The sequence below is a fragment of the Rhagoletis zephyria genome, unplaced genomic scaffold, assembly GCF_001687245.7.
Source record: "Rhagoletis zephyria isolate East Lansing unplaced genomic scaffold, Rhagoletis_zephyria_1.1 Rzeph_scaffold_00886, whole genome shotgun sequence".
In the NCBI taxonomy this organism is placed as follows: Eukaryota; Metazoa; Arthropoda; class Insecta; order Diptera; family Tephritidae; genus Rhagoletis; species Rhagoletis zephyria.
In genome coordinates this window covers 102,730-123,334 of record NW_016157970.1, presented here as the reverse complement: position 1 = coordinate 123,334, position 20,605 = coordinate 102,730, and the positions used below count along the sequence as shown (strand labels likewise).

The 20,605-nt window shown below is 40.4% G+C and overlaps 1 protein-coding gene across 6 annotated transcripts; it reads right to left on the bottom strand.

The window, feature by feature from the left end:
• Positions 1–928: 928 nt before the first annotated feature.
• On the bottom strand, positions 929–19,089 carry ash1 (histone-lysine N-methyltransferase ash1). 6 transcript variants are annotated; one of them, XM_017614718.1, is made up of 9 exons: positions 18,437–19,082; positions 18,004–18,333; positions 11,989–12,104; positions 11,142–11,924; positions 4,898–10,804; positions 4,621–4,800; positions 2,962–4,551; positions 1,499–1,756; positions 929–1,267 (listed from the first exon to the last, which is right to left on the bottom strand). In XM_017614718.1, the coding sequence occupies exons 3-9, from the start codon at positions 12,082–12,084 to the stop codon at positions 1,037–1,039; spliced, it is 9,045 nt and encodes a 3,014-aa protein (XP_017470207.1). In that variant the 5' UTR covers positions 12,085–12,104; positions 18,004–18,333; positions 18,437–19,082; the 3' UTR covers positions 929–1,036. The 6 variants fall into 6 exon arrangements, with proteins under 6 accessions (XP_017470207.1, XP_017470208.1, XP_017470205.1 ...); XM_017614719.1 differs by lacking the exon at positions 18,004–18,333 and having other exon boundaries at positions 18,437–18,589; positions 18,718–19,082; XM_017614716.1 differs by lacking the exon at positions 18,004–18,333.
• Positions 19,090–20,605: the final 1,516 nt, after the last annotated feature.

The window sequence follows — 20,605 nt, the reverse complement described above, 5'->3', positions numbered from 1 at the left end:
CAAAAACAGAGCTTTCGCACTTGCGTTTGTTTGTTTTTTCAACTGTCAAACTTTTACTTGGTATTTGGCACAGCAAAATTCAATTTATTTGTACACCACAGCAAATTTTTCCATAAAAAAACGCAATTTCAGAATTTCTGATGAAAAAATATATATATATTTTTTTTTAATTTTGAGAAATAATCCATTTTTGTTTTTTTTTTACAATAGTTTAACAACAAATATTATGGAAGGAAAACAAGTTTAAACGAGAAACTTCCATGATCTAAAAATAGACAAGCAGTTAGTAGTTTGCAAAAAAGGCATTTGTTATGATATATTTTTATAAAAATTAGTTATGTGCTGTTAACAACTAATAAGAGCAATAAAACAATTCATAAACCGAATGGATAGTTATAACTAAAAACAAAATCCCTAGAGTTAGAATTTAAGTTCGAGATTATTCAAAGATGTAACTAAAACAAAATAATGAAAATAAGTCAGTTAAAAATAAATAATTTCACTCCAATACAGCATTCGATATAAGAAAAAATGGTAATTGCTAAAATCGACTGGTCGATTCGGTTTACATTTGATAAATAAACAACTTAAATCTCTACCAATTTTAATAATTATAATAATAGCCTAAGCGTGCGCTAAAATTGTATTAATGAAATTCAAAAACAGAAAATAACAAGTAGTTCAATAAGCTTACAAATTCCATGTAGAATGACCATGCTTTTGTAAGTTAATTTGATACGAATGTGGCGATTCAATGCGTATAGTACATAGGCATACATGTACATATAAGTATGTATGTACTGTATCAATAGGCGTTAATTATAAATATTAAGTTGCTATTTATATAATATATGTATAAGATATTTAATATTGATCGCAAGTTGTGCTGTGTGTGTTTCGTGTTAGTTTACATTTATACATTTGCTCATTATCATTCAGATTGGGGCATTTTTCTTATTTTATTAAATTAAATCTATGTTGTAATATATAGTTCATAGGCTTCCTGCCACTTCGAACCAATTTTATGCACCAGACGTTAGGTCGACGCTTTTGACGTTGATGAAGTCGTGCTTGTTAGTGACGTAGATGATGCAGCTGCGGAATTGTTAGCAGCTGGCACTTGTGTCTTACGCTGCCTCGCACCACGTCCAGAGAGTAAATATGATAAATCAATGGGCTGTTCTGTGCCAACCCCATGAGCATTCTTCCATCTCAGTTTCATAGCCTTGAGTACAGTTTCCAAACGGGTACGTTTCTGTTTGATAGTCTGAAAAGATGTTATAAAAATGTGTTTTAGCATTTATGAGAAGCAAGTTTGAGTGTGTTCAGAAATGCATCAAGATAAAGCAACAGTCTGTGTTATTTCTAAACTATAATTGATGGAAATATCCAATATACGCAACCACGTAAGTCAGCATTTTCATCAGTTATAGTTTAGAAATAAAAGTGACTGATAGTTTTACTTGATGCATTTCTGAACACACCCTTTATTTCATACCTGCACACTCGGTGGTATTGGACAAATCAAATGCACTGTGGCTGGGCTGCTACTATGGCGACGTTTGCGGCCAACACTTTGCGGAGTTTTATTCGAATTCGGTCTGCTAGCTGCTGCACTTGCCTGCGGCTCCTCTGTTGCACTAGTAGGTGGGACAGGCGTCACAGATCTAGTGGCTGAGGTTCTCGTATTCGTTTCCGTTTCGATATCAGTCTTTTGTCGTTTCGGTTTCAATAAAGCCGGATCAACATCATGCGGCTGTGAACATATTATTTATATTTTAGGAATTAATTTTTTTATTTCGATTGCTGAGTGGAAGATCGGCCTATCTCGGCAGCCAGTTCGAAAACGCCCTATCTCAAAAAACTTTTCAAGAACGCCCTATTTCAGAATTCATTTCAAAAACGCCTTATCTTAGCTGCCGATTCAAAAACGCCCTATATCAGCACATTTTCAATACATTTTGAAGAAAGATAGCGCGTTTTAGAACCGAATTCTGAGATAGGGTGTTTTTCAATCAAAAGGAGTGTTCGCTATGCAACTGCCAGTAAGAATTGGCCAGTAACAAAATTCAGAGAACAAGGTACCTTACTCTCCCAAAGAGAGAAAATTACTAAGTTTTGCGCAAACAGGAATTAGCAAACATTAGCAAGCTACACTACCAGCTACACTACGTTCCCACGACAGTCGGGTCTACACGTTCCCACGACAGTCGGGTCTACGTAACCGGAACGACCCAGATTTATATCTGGCCAAGGACTGTCACTCCAGCAACACTCCCCAAAAAGTCTTTGGGGAATTTGTATGCTGCTACAACAACAACAACAACAACCAGCTGGCGTCCACGGCTGCATTTCGAGCATAATAAATTTTTTTAATTATTTCAGGTGGAAACCAAAACAGGACCTATACGTATATTTCTTCTTATTCTGACTTTCTTGAACATACGCTTCAATTTCATTGTGCAAGTCACTGTCGGATTTCCTATATCGACAGTGGTGTCGAGTGCGTTCCGATTACGAATAAAGCTTTTTTAGCCGAGTACCTTTCAAATGTTTGGAATTAATTAAATTAATTGAATAAACGAATATTTACATACTTCTTTCATTAGTAAATCGCAACAAGATTGTTCATTTTTAAATTTAACGAGCTCGTTGATTGAAATTAATGTTGACAAAAATGCAACCGTGTGTCACAATCCTGCTTGCAAATTCTTACTGGCAAAAATTTTCCCAGCACGAATTTGCAACTTCCCCTCCAAATGAAATGTCAAAATTGTGCTCTCTCCTTGCAAGCTTTACTGGGTTTTTGGCTAAACGAACACGATTTGGTAACAATTGGTACCAACTTGTACACATTTTTTGCATAGCGAACACTCCTAAATTCTGAAATAGGGCGTTCTTGAAAAGTTTTTTGAGATAGCACGTTTTATTTTATACTCTAAGATCAACCACTGTACTTACCGCATAGCTTTTGGAAATTTTTCGTTTTTCCGGAAACTTCCTAAATGCATAGGTTTTTGTACAAGTTGGGTAATTGACCCTTGCCTTCGAGAAGAAACGCGCCGTTTTGTCCACCCGCAGCTCACAAATGTAACAATGCTTCTCATCGGTACACTCCACAGGCCGGCCTTTGCAAAAAGTCGTGCGATCCAGCACCCAACAACGTCCGATAACAAGTTCGATTGGCACGATTTCATAGAGCGGCACACGCACCACTTCATTGGGATAGAATCGACGCGACGGTTCATGGAATGTCTCATGCGGCCGCAAAAAATGATGTCCAAAAATAAAACGTTTGCCCTCCTCATTTTTCCACAAGCGCTCCACACGAAATATGTCACATTCATTATAGTCAATATTACCAATAGTTTCATAGGTATGCTTCTGCGTCGGCACCACGCTGCCCGACGCATCTTTAACAGGAATATCGCGCAAAACATAAACAGCATCACTTTGTCGCACATGTAGATCGCCGCGCATCAATGTCAAATAGTAGCGATGGCCCTCTTCCGTGTAATCGTCCAGCGGTATTTCACGGTCTACAATGCGTGGCTCGCAACGCTCGCAGAGATAGTTGTCGGCGTTTACGTCCGCTTTGGTGCATTCAGTATGCTGCCAAACCATACAACGTGCACATTGTATCATCAGACCCTCGTCTTTGTATAAGCCACATATGCAACGTATTATATCCTCACCCGAAGTAGTGGGCGTTATAATAGATGTGGTGGTATCGCCAACTGCAGCATGATGCGGCATGCCGGCAACATATGGTAGCACTTTGGGATTTTCTTCTTTCACCTTTGGTGATGAAGTTGATATGTTGCGATCACAGAAGCCCATCAAAATAGTTTCATCACCGCCGACGATTTCCAGCAAACGCGCATAGGACTCCTGTTTTATGCGTTCATAAGCTGTAATAAGCTCCTTCAATGCTGCCTCCTGGCGTCCACCCTTCGTCACGTGATCTTGCGCTGCTGTAAATACTTTTTGCATGTCTGCATTGAACTCTGAGGGTAGTTTGTAGTAGCCTTGCTCGACGTTACTTTGCACCATTTTCAAACTAATTGCTGTATACTTTTGTGACGCTTTCAATGCTCGCTTTTTTTTGCTAGTACCACAGACATTGCTACTGCTAGCGCTATCGCTAATCCCACCAGCGTCACCACCGCCGACTTTGTTAGCAGAAGGTGCGGCATTCGTAAGCGCCAAAGTAGCCAGCGTCTGCTTCTCATTTTTGGGATCTTTTAGCATTTCTAAAAACGCGCAAATATCACGTAAAATCACTGCTATTTTAGCCATTTTCTCCACCTCCGGGTCCTGCACGGCATGGGTAAGACCGCGAGTTTTTATGCTGCGTGGCGAGCGCAGCGCTGAAATTTGCGCAGCCAGCGACGGTGGAGTAGATGACCGGCGAGTTGTGATGGCAGCAACGGTATTTGTAACTGTAGGCGAACAGCTTGTAATGGGCGTAGTTGGCGGCGTGATGGAAATCCCATTCAGTTTTGGCTCACTAGTGGAATTTGCAGATCGCCGTGCTTTGCAGCGGCGTATCTGCAGACAAATAGTAAAAACAAAGCTTGCAATTTAATTATACGTGGTTACAGTGATGCTGAAGCTTACCTTTTCAAAGTTGCGCACCAAAAATATGCCATGTTGTTTGACCAACTTCTTTTCCTTTTCCGAAATCTGCTGCACACGTGCGACCACTACATCTTTCGAAAGAATTCGCTCGATATTTTTATGCGCTTTACGCTTACGTTGGCGGCAACTGGGCGCGTCTTCTTGTGCTGGCTCGGCGGGCTAGACGCGATGAACATAAAAAGGAGTACAATTTTTAGAATTAAATCTAAAATAAATAAAAAAAAGTTCGCTTGCAACATCTTAGCCACTTATGTACCTTAGCTTCGATTGGCAGCGGTTTAACACGTTGGGATTTACCGCCTATTACGCCCCTGCACTGCGGTGTGTTGCAACGGCACGGTTGACCCTCCGACGGATTGAAAAGTGAAAAATTGTAGTCATACGATATCTCTTCACCCGGCTCAATGTTGCGCTTAGCGAAGAGCGCCATGCGCGACAAACCATTCACTGACCATTTTTGCATCTCGCAATTCGGTTGGCACGAGTGATTCACAAAACGCCCATCACTGCCCATACGATGACCATCGATAACCAAACCGCCATCCAAATGAAGACAATAGTGATGCGTGTCGTTCAGGTAGATGGTACCCATCCGATCCTTGAATTCGCGCTCGGTAACCACCTCGCCGACATACTCAAGTATGTAAGTGCCCTTCTTAATTGGCAGTTTGGTACGTACACCCCAACCCTTATCGGTGGTCATGAAACGCTCAACACCAGGTGCTACATCGTGGCGCTGAATCTTTTGATTGCGACATTTATCACGTGCCGGACAACTTGAAGGCGAACATTCAGTGTAGACCATGCGATTCAAACAATTGTCCCCACAACCCTGATCCGGTTTGCAATTGCAGGTCGGGTGATCCAGGCCAGCCAAGTTGGGACGTACTGCATCCGCATAAATATTTGTGCGTATTTTGCGGTAATTCCACGAAGGCACCGTGATTCTTGTAGGTAACTTGGAGTTTGTGTAGGCCCACCAAATATCGTAGGGTAGTTCGAAATCCACTTGCGTGCGGCGAAAGTATTGCTCACAATAAGGTGGTGGTGGCAGACTAGGCGCTACTGGGACACTGGTGCTGCTGCTGACATTGTTATTACTTTCAGCACTGCATTCTAACTCAACGGCCACTGGTGTATGCGCCGCATCCTTCTTCTCCTTCTTGGCACCTATCGTGGAATGCAAGGCCTTAAAATAATCCGAGAAGAGACCAGCAACCAAGTAGTTTTTCTTGAGGCGTGCAACTTTTCTTACTGCACTGGCACTGACGTTACTAGCACTAGTTGATGTTGTGGTTGAACATTTCTCATCGCTGGTGTCACTTGTAGCTGCTTCCGATTCAATGAAAGGTGTTTCGCTGCGCGGCAAAATATTCTGCTCGAGGTAGTCGATATTCGAGTCTTTTGCGGCTGCTTCGACAGCGATTTGCTCAGGCGTAGACTGCGGCACGTCCTTGATGCTGCTGCCATCCCCATTGGAATCCATACTTTGGCGATGCGCGTTCACCAGCTGTGATTTTGCTGTACTAGGACGCTTGAGGCGAATTTTACAGCTGAAATTCGTGTTTGGATCAATGCCAGCTGGTAATTTAACTTTTGCCTCCAGCGATTTTGCTGTAATGATTTTGTGTACGGTTGATTTGCTAAAGCTAGCCGGATGTTCTGAAGTTTTCAGAACGCTTGACGTTGTGGTTGCAGATTTCCTAGTTTGTTTCACAAGCGGCGCGGAGGGCTCTTTGTTCCTTTCTGGCACTGCAGCTTTAAGCTTCTTTTGATTTTCATCGGACGTCAATTGCGTGATCTTTGAAGCAGTTGTTGTCAAGGTTGCGGCTGCGGCTAACTTCGACTTGCGGCCACGCGCTCGTGGTAAAGCATTGTTAGTGTTGACCAGAAGCGGAATTGGTTCACCACCGGCCGGTTTAATTTTTGTAGCCTCCGTAGCAGGCTCAACTGCCTTCGTTCGTTTGGTAGATTTGGGCGTAGCAGGACCAGCTGGGGCTAATTTAGTGGAAGTTACTACATCTGCAAGTTCTACACCTGCGCTAGGCGTGGATGTCCTTACGCTCTTGCGTGTTGCAATCTCCGCATGTTCCGCTGCTTTTGTTGATGTATCAACTGATTGCTCGCCTTTTGTGCATTGCGGTCCTTCATTTACTCTCTTCGTAGGATTACCAATATTTTTGGGTTTTCGTCCTACACGACCTTTGCGCGACAAAAACGAGTTCTCTTTGTGCTCCTCAACTACTTCACTCGGCGTTGATGCCGCTGAAACCAGAGTAGGCGCAGCAACTGTTGCAGCTGCCACTGAAGTTGTCGGTGTTGGAGTGCCTCGCAAGCGCTCCAAAGCCACCACAGAGAGCCGTGGGGTGCGATTGGCACGTTCGAGAAAACTATCACTGGCCTCACCTGAGACGGGTACGCGATCACAGGGTTTCTCAGTGGTGGCCAATACAGCCGCTGGTATAGTGGGAGCTTTTGTAGCAGCAGGTGCAGTAGTAGGTGCAGCAGTGATACTTTCACTAGACCGAACGGGTGCCGCAGGAGTTTGTGTGTTCTGCTTGACGTGTACTCGCGGACGTCTTTTCATCGGCAGTGTACGCTCTACCACATTCTCCACGATATCGAGCAACATTTGCTCACTAATATTTCTCTTTTTTCGTCGACGCACGTTTGGAAAGCCAGTGCGATTGATTTTCTTGCGCTTACGTTTCAACATTAAGTTGGCAGCGCCAGTTTTGCTCAGCAACGTTTCCACCACACGCGTTGATGTACTCTCGGTCTTGGCCATGGACGCTGCTACGGCAGGCGAGGCCAAATCTTGCAGCAAAAGTGGCGAGTTTACTTCCGATTTCGTAACTACGGGCGGTACGCTCGAAACTCCTCCACTCGAAGTCTCGCTTAATTTTACTATTGGTGGAATTTGTATTTCTAAAGCCACAGAAGGTTCGAATACACCAGGCGGCGGTGTGCCATTCGAATGTTGTTGGTTAAGATGCGTGCCAGACGTCGTTTGTTTCGGTTTGGTAGGCATGGTGGTAGGTGATTGCTTCCCACCGGCTTGACTTTGGGTGTTGCTGGTGGTCGCAACAATTTTCGAAACTAGCACTTCGAGCCGGGAACGCTTTCGGTGCACAACATCGCTCTGTTTTGTACTGCCCGCGACTGATAAAGGACTGATATCGAGTAACTTTTGACTGAGAGTATTGTCGATGGCAATGCGTAAAGGCGAGCTGTTGCTGTTATGGCTACCGTTGCCTTTCGATGTGTTGCCCGCGGCCTCCCTGCCTTCTTCCTGTTGAGTGAACTGCCGTTTTTTTGGTGTTACGCCGGTTTTTGAAGATTTTGTGCTGCCACTATGTGTGCTGCCAGCCACCGAAACCGATGCAGTGCTACCGCAGAGAGCGCCAAATTGTTGCTGACTGTGTTGCGCTTTGCCGGCAGAAGCCAATTTGGACGAGGCAACAGCAGCCGCCCAGGCCTCTACGGCAGTGCTGCCGAAAAGTTTCGCTGCTACTGCTGCTGCTGCGGCCGCTTCGGTCGATTTTTCCCCTGGTGTCAATAAATAATGGCGCTTTTTCAGAGGCAACTTGTGGTCGTCTGGACTAGAGCTACTATTGGCTTTCTTGTGCCGTCGTTTTGCCCCGCTACCACTGCCGCTCGCCATAGTCGAGCCGCCAAAGCCGCCACCACTTCCGTTTCCTCCAGCGCTGACCGACAAAAGCCCGTGCTCTTGGTTTTCGCTCATCTTGCGCTTTTTTAGCGAGCGCTTGTCGCGCTGCTCACGCTTTCCCAGGCTACCGCTCATTGATGCAGAGTTGCTGGTCTGCATCTTGCCTCCACCACTTTCAGCAGGTACTTTATCTTTATTGCTGCTGGTAGCCTTTTCGCCGCCTACAGCACCGCTTTGTATACGACAACGTGTGCTAAATGTGTTAGTGAGTATATCAATTTCGGTAAGCAGTTTCGAGTCAATTATTGCGCCACTTTTGCCGGAGGAAGGAAATCGTAGAAAGCTTTTCCGCCTTCGTCGCCTGCGAACTTTCGACATAGTTGAATAGTAGGAGCTACAGTAACTGGCTACAGAAGAGCGTCGAGATTTAATTTTACGCGAGGAATGAGCGTGTGGCAGCAACATGTCGTGGGCAGCGCCAGCGACAGCGACAGACGAATGCTTACGTTGTAGCAATAGCTTGCGACTGAAACCATAGCCATCATGCGAACCGCTGCCGTCGGCGTTGTCATGCAAAGAGCCAGAAAATAGATTGCCCTTGCTTGTGAGCGTGCTGTGGCTACTACCACGACCGAAGTATTCACCCGTGGCGATGAATCGGTTAATTTCACCATATTTCTTAGAGGCACTCGTCGTTGGCAGACTCTCTAAGTTAGGTTTACATACATATTCATTGCTTTCTTCACTACTCTGGCCGAGGGAAAGGCCAGCCAGTTGAAGTATGTCCTTTTCGACGTCGTTCAAATTGGTCGCCAAATTTCCTACAGACCTGGAATGCGCGCGCATTAGCATCGAACGTCGTTTTCGTCGATATTTTGATTTTAGTGACGTAGCATCTTTACCGTCCTTATAATCACTGCGATAGCCACAGCTTTTAGCGCGGCTGCGCCGACTCGCACAGCTTTTCACGCTGTAGCGGCTTTTGCCGCTGACATCGCTTTTGTAACCCGAGTGATCGCGGGGAGCACGCGCATGAAACGAACCATAATCCGAGACATATCCACTCTTTGCGGCAAGTATTTTGCTACATATTGTCGTATTGCCACCACCACCATCGCTTTTATAACCGCCTACGCTGGGTCGTCGAAATTTTTTATTCACATCGATTTTACGCCACACTGGATCAAGTTGAAGCTCTTCTTTTGTTGGAGGCTTTGCTGAAACGGGTGTGCCCGGAATGCCAATTGTGTTGCCACCAGTCGATGTAGCAGGTGATTTCCCAGCATTCTTATTCGTAGGTGTATTTGTAGGAATTACGCTTGATGCGCTTACCGACTGACGGCGTTTATTGCGTGGTGGTGGATAGAGTACGCGCTCCGTGGCCGCATACATCCGCTTGTCCAAGTATGCAATATCGATTTTAGGTTTTGGAGAGTTTGCGCTGCAACTTCCACTACCATCCTGCGTTTGACTTTTGCAAGGCGAAACTGAAGGTTGTCGCGTACTCTCAGATGGCTCCAAGGTACGATTACGTCGCTTTTGGCTCGGCGTTGTTGCAGTCAAACGCAATGTACTGCTACTACCACTGCTAATAGCACAAGAGAGCTTTGGCGAAGGGGACGTACTGCTTTGGGTGGTGGTTGTGCTTGTTGTGGATATAACACCAGAGTCAGCCGACTCATTGATATTAATAGCAATAGAGCTAACCGCTGCAGCTGTTGCTGCGGAAGTAGCAGTAATAACGGGCGTAGGCGTACCAGTAACTGCATTTAATGGTATGGTATTCGAGGCAGGGGTAAATGTTGGTTTTTTTGGCCTACCGCGTTTCTTCTTAACAATATTAGTGACAACGGCGGCTCCACTAGAAGTAATGCTGTGCGTTTGCGAGTTCGTAGAATTGAAATGGGCTATTAGGTCAGACGTTACTTTACTTTTTTTGGGAGCTGATAAATTTGTTTCTTTTGATTGATCCAATTCAAGATTTTGTGCTTCCACAGTTGTTGAAGTACTGCTGCTACCTAGCATTTGAGTCTTTTCCATGAAATCTTGTAGCAAAGTAGACTGGTATTGTGGTAATCGCTTGGTTCGCGTTTTACGATATCCTTCGGGGCCGGTTGGTGTATCATCGCCGTCGCTTTCAACTCGCTTAATCACCGCATTCACAACATCATCCAATTTTAGCTCGTTATCACTATTATCACTGCCGTGACTAAAAGTTGCTGATCCAGTTGGAAGCGCAGAAACACTGCTAATGGCCAGTGGTTTAATTTGTGGCTCATTGGTAGAATTTGTATTTATAGCGGTTAAGAGGAGGCGCGGTGCACGTTTTTGAAGCTTTTGTTGTTGCTGTTGTTTTTGCATAGACGCATCATCTTCGGAGTCCGTTGAGTACGTCATAAAATTATGTTGTTGATGTGTTTGTATCGACTTTATGACAGAAGCTGCTGCAGATAAAGCGGGCTTTTTGTAAACATGCGATTGTTTCGATTGGGCCTGAATAAGAGTAATAAAAATAAGATAATATACATATAACAACATTAAAGATTGCTTTTCAATTAGAAAAGCTGAAGGCCATAGCAGCCATAGCTTTCTTTACTAGGCTTATAATTTTAATTGCAAGCTTCAGCTTGTAATAAATAAATAAATAAATAAATAAATTAGAAAAAGTTGAAAAAAGATGAAATATCAAATCGATAAATGCAATCATATATGCACATTCTTATTGTTTTAAAATATTCATAATTTTTACTGCAAATACATAAAATAGTCGTGCAATGGGCATCGATTTCAAATTTGAATAATTTAAACATTAGCAATATATTATAATTACTTTTTTTCGTTTTACTCGAACGCGTTTAGAAAAAGTCTTTTCGGCGCAGGTTGCAATTGTAGTCGTGGTAGCCTCTGAACATCCTGACTCAGCAGTGGCATCACTCAAACACGGTGCCTGCGGAAGAAATTTTGCCAGTGGAAGCTCAATTGAGGGTGCCGCTATAACTGATGGCGCGACAGATGTTACGATAGCGCTTGTTTCAGCCAAGTGTGTATTTTCACTTGCGCCAGTAACGCCACTTGATTCAGCTCCAAAAGTCTGTTGAACCACATCTACTGACATCTTGTTGGCACTACTCCTGGAAGTTTGGCGTTCTGCAGTTGCTGTTGTGGGCCGTGCTCGCGTTGACTCTATCGAGGAAATCGCCGGTTGTGTTGAATGTTGTTGTAATTTTATGTTACTCAATTTAACTGTCAGTGGCTTAGTTAAACTATTGTTATTGTAGAGCACCCTATCCTTGTCTGAGCTTATTTGAGTTCTCGTTTTTTCACTACTTTCTCCACTGAAATCTTGATTTTTTGGTGCCGCAGCAGTTTGGGAAGGTTGTTTGGTATTAGAAATAGTATTAGACACAGTATTAGATGGGCGTATAGCAGAAATTTTCATGCGTAAACCATCCACATCGGAACGTTCAACGCTGAATTGTGTTACTGTAGAGGATGATTTCGTAGACGTCGAATTAGATTTGCGTTTGGAATTCGAAGTCTTGGGTAACGAGTTTTGTGTGTTAGTAGTTTCAGATGAGGAGCTACTCGTCTGATCTGTGACCGATTCAGATTCCTAAAATATTATAAATAGCATACTGTAAGAATTTTAGGTTAGTAATTTTCATCGGGTATCTTACCTCATTTTCGCTAACCGACTCAGTTTGCTTTTGCTCGTCCTGCGATTGTGTGGCCAAAACATTCTCTTCTCCTAACTCATTTATCGATTTGTTCATATTTTAGTAATGCAAAAGCTCTATTTAAAGAAAAATTGGTTTTAATGTACATATGTAATTATGGATGTATGTATGTACATACATATGTATGTATTCTTGTGTATTTGCAATATTCATGCTGGATTGGATTTTTCGTGGTATGTACTATATAAAAGAGTATAGGGGTAAAAACCGGTGATATTTTTTGGAAAATGGATAATATGTAAATTAGAATGATCCTTAATTGTAGGAAGCAAACTTTTATATCCTAGATTATAGATTTCCTAAGCCTCAACCCCTATGTCGATGCTACTATAGCCTAAGATATCACATATCAATTTTGGTTCCGATTGGAGACGACTAAGGCGTGTGGCACAGGGGGGCAAAGTTCAGATTCCTCTATGGACAGTCAAAAAATTAAATTATTTTTTTTTCATCTAATACCCAAAATTGATACTACCTACCATAGTCGATGATATCACATATAAATTTTGGTCCCAATTGAATTCGGTTAAGGCGTGTCGCAGATGGGTAAAATTTCAGATTACCCTATGACTTGCAACTTACCTTTATTTATTTATTGTTAATAATTTTCTGTTTTTTGTTATTTTTTGGCCATTTAACAATTATATTCAACAATTTTATAATGAGCTCGANGATCGTCGGTTCGAATCCTACTGAAAGAAGTCTGATGAGGAAATGTGGTGATTTCCGAAATAGCTATCACTTCTACCATTTTTTCAAATTATTGTTGCTTTTCCACAATAAATTTTTCATTTAAAAATGGCCTCGAGCTCATTATAAAATTGTTGAATGTTAATAATTTTCATTTAAAATATGGGTCGACTTATATCAGATTCCACATAAATAAAAGTTTCAAAGCTCGCACACAGTTGACAAAAACTAATAAAACTTAAAAAAAAAAAACAAAATTTTGATTTCTTAAATTAGATTTCCTAGCAAGATTTGTAGTTTTGGCCATTCAATTTTAGTATAATAAAGTGCAAGTTTGAAGTCGCTAAAATTTACCGTTGATTTTTTGGAATTTGTTTGTCGAGGGTGTTGCGCGTTTTCTTCCATATAATGCATGAACAAAACTTTGCTTTTATATGCTCCTAAACGAGTACAAAATCGACAAAAATCGCTTATTACTCCAAAATAATGCCTCTGGGAGTATTCGTTTGTTGCTCACTTAGATCTCCGATTTGACTCCTAAGCGAATTATAAAGGAGAACAAAATCGACAAATCTCTCCTATTGCTCCGTAATCAGGCCAAAGGGAGGACTCTTTTATTCCTCACTTTGGGAGATCTGCCTTCAAGTTCTAGTGGGAGTAAATGCCTGCCAACTCGAGGCAGCAGTGAATGAATGTCGATCGATTTTTGTCCCGTTAGTTTTTGCTAATTCACCGCTTCCCAACAAACACTGGAACAAAAATTTACAAACGTTTGAGAAAATCGTATTTCTCAATTTGATTATCAGCATTGTTTATCATTTGAAACTAAACATTTTCTCTAACATTGTTTATCAATTTAACAAGGGTTTGTGCATGGAGGAATAATAACAAGATGTTGTCAGTTACTTAACCTCACCTTTTCGGCAGGTCTATTCCGGTCACGCATTTTAAAGACCGTATTTTTCTTTGTTAAACTAACGGAATAAATAAGTTATTAAATAAGCTGTTAAACTACATAAATAAAAATTACTATAATAAAAAAACTGTGTTTCTCTTACTTGTATGACGTATTTATTTGATTGTCTCCGTGGCGCTTAATATTCGCGGCTTGCGTTTGGTACGCATCTAGAATTTGAAAGAATCCTCTCAGCGGTTCTACCTTACTATTATCCAGTACCAGTACCAGTACACTTTATCATGGTTGGTACTGGTTGGTACCATACAAGTTGTAAGTGCATGAGAAATTTTTTACAGTAAATTGGCGGCGTGAGTGAATATTAGGTTAGCCTGTTACTACATTCGTCGTGCTTCCGGCAACAAGTCAAATGGCTTTCAGCAACAAATCAAATGGCTTTCAGCAACAAGTCAAACGACTTCTGCAACAAATGAACTGCGGCGTCTTGCCTTCGCCACAGTGTTGCCAGTTTGGTGCACTTGGAGCTAGATTTAGCTCTTTAGCTTTAGTCATAGCAAAGAATTCGAAATATATGCACCTTATTTTGGGTTAAAAAAGATTTTTTCAGCACTTAAACTTATAAAATTCGTTTTTTTTTATTAAAATTGCCGAAAATGTAAAAACAACCTTACGTCAATAAATGTTCAACGTTAACAAAAATATATAGCTATATTTTAGCTACTATTAGTATTATTTAGCTCTTTTTAGCTCTTTTTTTCGACCGTTTTAGCTCCAAACGAAATTTTTCTCTGGCAACACTGCTTCGCCAACCGTCCAAATTAGCTCTCATGCTTTCGGCAACCGTCCAAATGAGCTCTTATGCTTTCGGCAACCGTCCAATGGAGTATCGTGCTTTCTGCAGTCAATCAAATACGGCGGTTGCTGGTCGAAGTCGATATCAGTATGAGCTGTTATAAGTATCGTTCACTTGCGGTGGCTGTATTTGCAAGCACTGCACGCTATGTGCTGGTGTTCGTTCATCCCCCGTTTTAAATGTGAGCAGGTTTAAAGTCACAAAAACAGCATCGTTTTCCAATCTCTGGTACACATGTTGGTAACATTTCAATGCTTAGTGTAGAAATCTCTCAAGCTGGCAGCGCTTTATTCAAATTTATATATTAATCCGAAATTACGTCAAATGAATGGCCAACTTTACTGGCTACAAGTATTGTACTTAAAGTTCAAATTAAGTAGAATCATTTCTGAATGCTGGTAAACTCAGTACTTTTATGTATTACAGCTCACAAAAATGATTTTTTTTTTTGTTGAATTTGTTTCACGTTTTTTCCATACAAAGGTATGTACGACAATTTTCTTTTATATGGAGAACATTGCCAGCAAAAAAAAATGCCAAAAATTAACGGGATTTTATAGCAGCTTGAAACTTGCACTTCATTATACTAGAATGAAATGGTCTACAAAAACTGATTAAAAACTGATCGACCTTATTAAGCTGGCATTTCAGGGTACTATTTTATATATATATAAGGAAAATTTGAAAGTTAGGGGGGGCGGCTCGAGCACCCCCCTGCCCCTACCTGGCTACGCCCATGGCGCCGAATAAGTTTCAACTAAAGGAATAAAACAACTAACAACTAATAGTGTAATGTGTAAAGTAAATAAAAACATAAAAATGTATATATTAAGTGGTTACTTTAAGGCAGAATAAGAGTAATCAGTGTACATATATTTAGGAAATTTGCAACAAATACCATATTTATAACCGACATTATTGTTAAATTGGTATACAGATTAAATAAATTAAATTTTTGTAATAAAGCGTGAACTGTTGTCTACAAGTGTGTGTAAAAGGTTTTTGACTCGATTCACGCGTTTGGGCACAGCAACCCAAAATCGTTGTACAAATTAATAAACAGTACCCCAATAAATCCGCATTAAAAGATGCCCAATTCGTTTTTTTTAAATTTTTGTACGGTTTATGTGCCAATTAATGTCTCCAAGAACGCTGATAAGTCATTTTTTTTGGGCACGTCATGGCTACATGCAATATTTCTTTGGTAATAATAGCACGTATATGTATAAAGGCCCTATTGTAAGCCAACTGAATGTTGAACCGATTGTGTCGGTGAACTGAGCCACAGGGACGTTGTTGTATGCCAACTGATAGTCGATCGATTTTTGTCCGTGAACATTTCGCGTGTTGTTCTTCTACGAAATCTGTTTGTTGTAAGTCTAGGTTCAGACGGAGAAACCTTTGTCGCGGCAACTCCTTACTTGTGGGAGAGGGGGAGACGAGGAAGGGGGAAGGGCACCGAGTTGCTCGTGCTCGGGCAACACGCTTTGTGCTCTCGCTCGTCTGAGTAATTCTAGTTGACCGTTCGCAGTTGACAACAACAATTGTGCACAAAAGAATTTATCTGTGTGAACGCGAAGGGCAACATCAAAAGAGAAATCGCCGAAAACGAGCAACAAAAGTTTCTCTGTGCGAACCTAGTCTAAGTGAGCCAAATTGGGCTACAGTGATATTGTTGTGAGCCAAATGACTCCAGACATCTCTTCGCAAGCCCGGAAAACCCCACAACCCTAACGGCGTCGTCCTTATGGACCGACCCCATAGAGGCTGCACGCTTCCTGGGGCTGCCGTTAGTGGAACTCGACGACGACTGAGATATCAGCCGATCTGGGCGGAGTCGTTGTAGCCGCTACAACAACGACAACAACAACAACTCTGTGTGATCTCTTTGTGTTTTCCGTTGTGGGTTATTTATCGACTGCTAAAATGTCCCTTGGGCAAAAACACTTTGTCAGGGACTTTTATTTTTAAGTGTCTTAATTTGTGGGTTATTGTAAGACTGAAAAATATTAGTAGGCGTAATAAGTCGAAGCAAAGCGTTAGGCATTTCTTTATAGGACATATACGTACACATACATGTGGGAACATTTATGATAAAGAAGAGAGCGTATACATTCTTAATATGATACACCGAAAATAAGCTATTTTATTTTATTGATGAAGAAAATGTTAAAAACAAAAACAAAGATCCGCCAAATCATCGAAAGATCGATCAAATCAAAAATTTGTATTTCTTATTTGGTTGACAAATCAAATCACCAATAAATTTAATTTTTTATTTGGTCAACAAATCAAATCACAAATCAAATATATTTCTTAATTGATAGCGGATGTTAAATCAACAAGGATTTAAAAGCACGCTACCCTGCCACCGCATGACCATGACGCTAACGTTGCTTATATCAACAACCACAACTTGTTTTTCCTCTTCCAGCGATAAGTGTTCGTGTCCAACAGCAACGGAAAAATATATGCAAATAACCCTATCCCGCAGAGGAGTACACATCTACAAAAAATAAACCACCTGTTCTGTTTTGTGGGTTATTTTTTCTCTAAAATAGGGACAGTTATTTTGGGACACTTTCAAAGTGTTGAGGGATATTTTCGACCTCTTGTTATATGTATAAAACTTTCTACAAGGAATGGGATGAATTGCCAAATGAAATGTGAAATGACATAACTGGGCATTTGGTAAATCATCTGAAACCTTCGTAAAAAGTATAAGTATGTATACTATTTCTAGTAAAAGTTTTTATTCATATATAAATTGCAATGCCTTTGATTTTTAGTAATTTGATGTGGGGTTCCATAAAATTAGTGGTGTTTAGTAAGGGTTCCATCATCTTAAAAGTTTAAGAACCTGTGAACTAGTCAATGGTGTAGAAAAAATGTTCAAGTTTCCGAACGTTTTAGTTATCGTGTGTTCGAGTTTTCGCGAGTGCACTGTACATAAATATTGTAGTAACCATACATAAGTATGAAATGTACATAAAAGAAAAAATACCTCCAAAATGCATTTACATAGGTATCACTTTTCAAAATATACCATCAAAGGGCGACGTGACTAAGACAACATGCATGCCTACCAACTTATGTACGAACATACATACGCACAAACTTATAATTTTACCACCAACGGCTTTGAACAAAGGTTTTAGCCGAGCCGTCACTCCCGCTGATACAAGCAATTTTACAAGCACGAGCCAAGTAGTAACATAAATAAATGCTTAGTTTGGTAGTACATGCTATCTTGTTTAAATTGCCAGTGTGTCATATCACGGGCGGGTTTTGGAAGCGTTTTCCTGCGCCAACTACTAGAATAACTGAAGCATGACGCAGGATAAATGCCAAAAAATGCAGCTGCAACTAAATATGTAAGTGCTACTAACAAATGCGAAACCAAAATAAATGGGGTGCATGTATAGCTTATCGTTCGGGACGATATACTGATTGTGAAAAGCTAAACTATTTGTAATACATAAAAATTGAATATTACCTATTATTAATTAATTGAATGGTCTTATTTCCAAAATATGTATGTACGTGTTTCAAAACTTCAATCCTCTACCCCCTATCAACAGCTATGGTTGCATCAGTAGTCAGTCCATTGCATGAAGTAGGTCAAACCACCATCGTCGCAACCAAGCCAAACACCAACCAGCTAGTGAGCTATAGTCAGTGGAATTAGCCCATGAACCAATCATGGAATTAGCCAACTTCAAGCACCGTTACCCAGTGCATACATACGGCTGTTAACGCACACATACAAAAACCACAAAGCGCCTACTTAGCTCATTCAACAACGCATTTTAAAAAAGTTTTTTTCCTGTAAATAAAGTTAAAAGTGCGAATTCATTGGAATATTTTCAGTTTATACAACAATTATTATAATCTAGCCATAATAAAAGTTGGTAATCTAGTGCACTTACACGTTTTGCAATTTTTCCTTTTCTTTCTCTCCTCTGAGCGCTGCAGTTTTATTTTTGCCTTTTTCTTTTCAGCCTATACACTTACGCTAAATGCTTATTAATTTTGTTCACTACTCTATGCACATTACACGCTTACACAATTTCTTAGTTATTCTAATTAAAAATCATAAGAAAAAATTGGCTTCAAAATTCACTTTTCACTTTTTCCTTCTATTTGCTGGCACTTTTCTCCCTTTGTTGCTTTTGTCTGTTATTCGTTGCTTCGACTCCTTCATACATACACATTTATCCGTCTGCATTTATATTCTTAAAATGGCGCCGTTTTTCTTTGCTCAATGACTTCTGACCGCGTCGACTTTGGGCATTTCACTTTCTTTTGAATTCAAAGTTTATAACCTTTTCGTACATATTTTTATTAAATTTCACTTTCACTTAGAGTCCTGCGCATTTATTTAACGATATTGAATTGTTTAGAGAATTTGCAATGCAATATAATTGGTGAAATTCAAATTGTACGAAACCAAACCACAAAGCACCTACGAAAATAATAAATGAAAGAAAAATACTGTGGCGACTGCGACTGCAAAACTCGAATGACAGGTCAAAGCAAAAAATCAAAAATGACAGATGTTTTCCACTTGCAATGGACAAGAACATTCGATAACGCGAAAACGTAAAAATATTCAGAGGCGTAGCCACAGAGCAACATATTTCAGTGGGCCCCATGTTAGTTAGCGGAATTATAAAGATATCACTTAGTTTTAACTAACCGCCAACACAATTTCTCATATAACAGGTTGGCCAAAATATTAAGTTAAGTTAAGTTACGGAAATTAAGTCTAGACTAACAGATCAATTCTGCACGTTACCGAATATTTTGTAACCGGAAAATTTTATTACGAAAAAATTATACCAGTTCTTGTCATCGCGATTCTGGGTACGTTGGTAACGCAGTTAAAATAATAAATAAATTCTGGCATTGCATATTTCACGGGGTAATACTTTGTTACCAGCTTATGAGATAGTAACAAAATTTACCGGTTACAAGAGCACATAATGCGAAAAGGGTTTAAAAATTGACAGGAACTTTACTTACCGGTTACAAAATGTTTATTACCAGCGCAGAATAGACCTCAAACTGAGCTTAAAGTCAAACCATGTTATATGTAAACACATTCTCTAATCGGATTGGAACTTTTAACCGTGCCACCATAAATCACATTTTGAATGCGAGATAAGAGTTGATGAATCGGGTTAAGAGTGCATATAAACACGGAATTCGTCCTTTGTTATAAAATTAACAACTTAGATAATTTTTACAAGGCTGTTTAAGTCTGGAATTATTATTTCTCAATGTTCACTATTTTCAAGAATTGACACATGTATTAACAGGGTTGCATCGGGATAAACTCTGTTTGAAAGTGTGTTCGATCGACTCATTTCTTGTGTTGCATATAAACACTTGCATTTCAAGGGAGTACGCTGACACGAGTTAATTGGATACCGCGTTTGATGCCATATAAACAAGGTAAATCTCTACTTAAGTAGGCCATCTGAAATTGAGCCTTAGTCTTATTTAATTAAAAAAAAGTGTAAAATAGTAGTGCTTGTGATATTGACAAATTTATTTAATGCACACCGCACTTATTTCGGTTTGAATTTTTGACTTTTCACTTCACTTCACGATAACGCAGAACGGGAATTGACCCCCACTGTCAAACCATATCTGTCGTGCCGAATTTCTTACCATCGCTGTTTTACTTATACAAGGTTCACATATAAGTAGATTATCCTCATTTTCGAGCTTAACACCCTAATCTGTATTTAGAACAAGAAATGAGCCATATTATAAAATTCGTCCCTTGTTAATCTGTAATTATAAAATAATCTCAGATTTAACCGATAACTTTTCGGTGTCCATCCTAGTTTTATCGATTGTGTTTGCGAAAAAGAGGAGAAATGCCAAATGTAAAAGTAAACAAAATGGACGCTAGCAAGGAAAAGAAGTTTGTAAAGGTATTTTTAATAACATGTTAACTTAAAATATATTTATATTGCTCAATATAGCAGAAAAACGTTATCACGGTGGCACAGAGAAGAAACATAACTTTTCCTTGATATGTAAGAATAACAAGCCAACTGCACAAGATCTGACAAGATGAAGCAAAA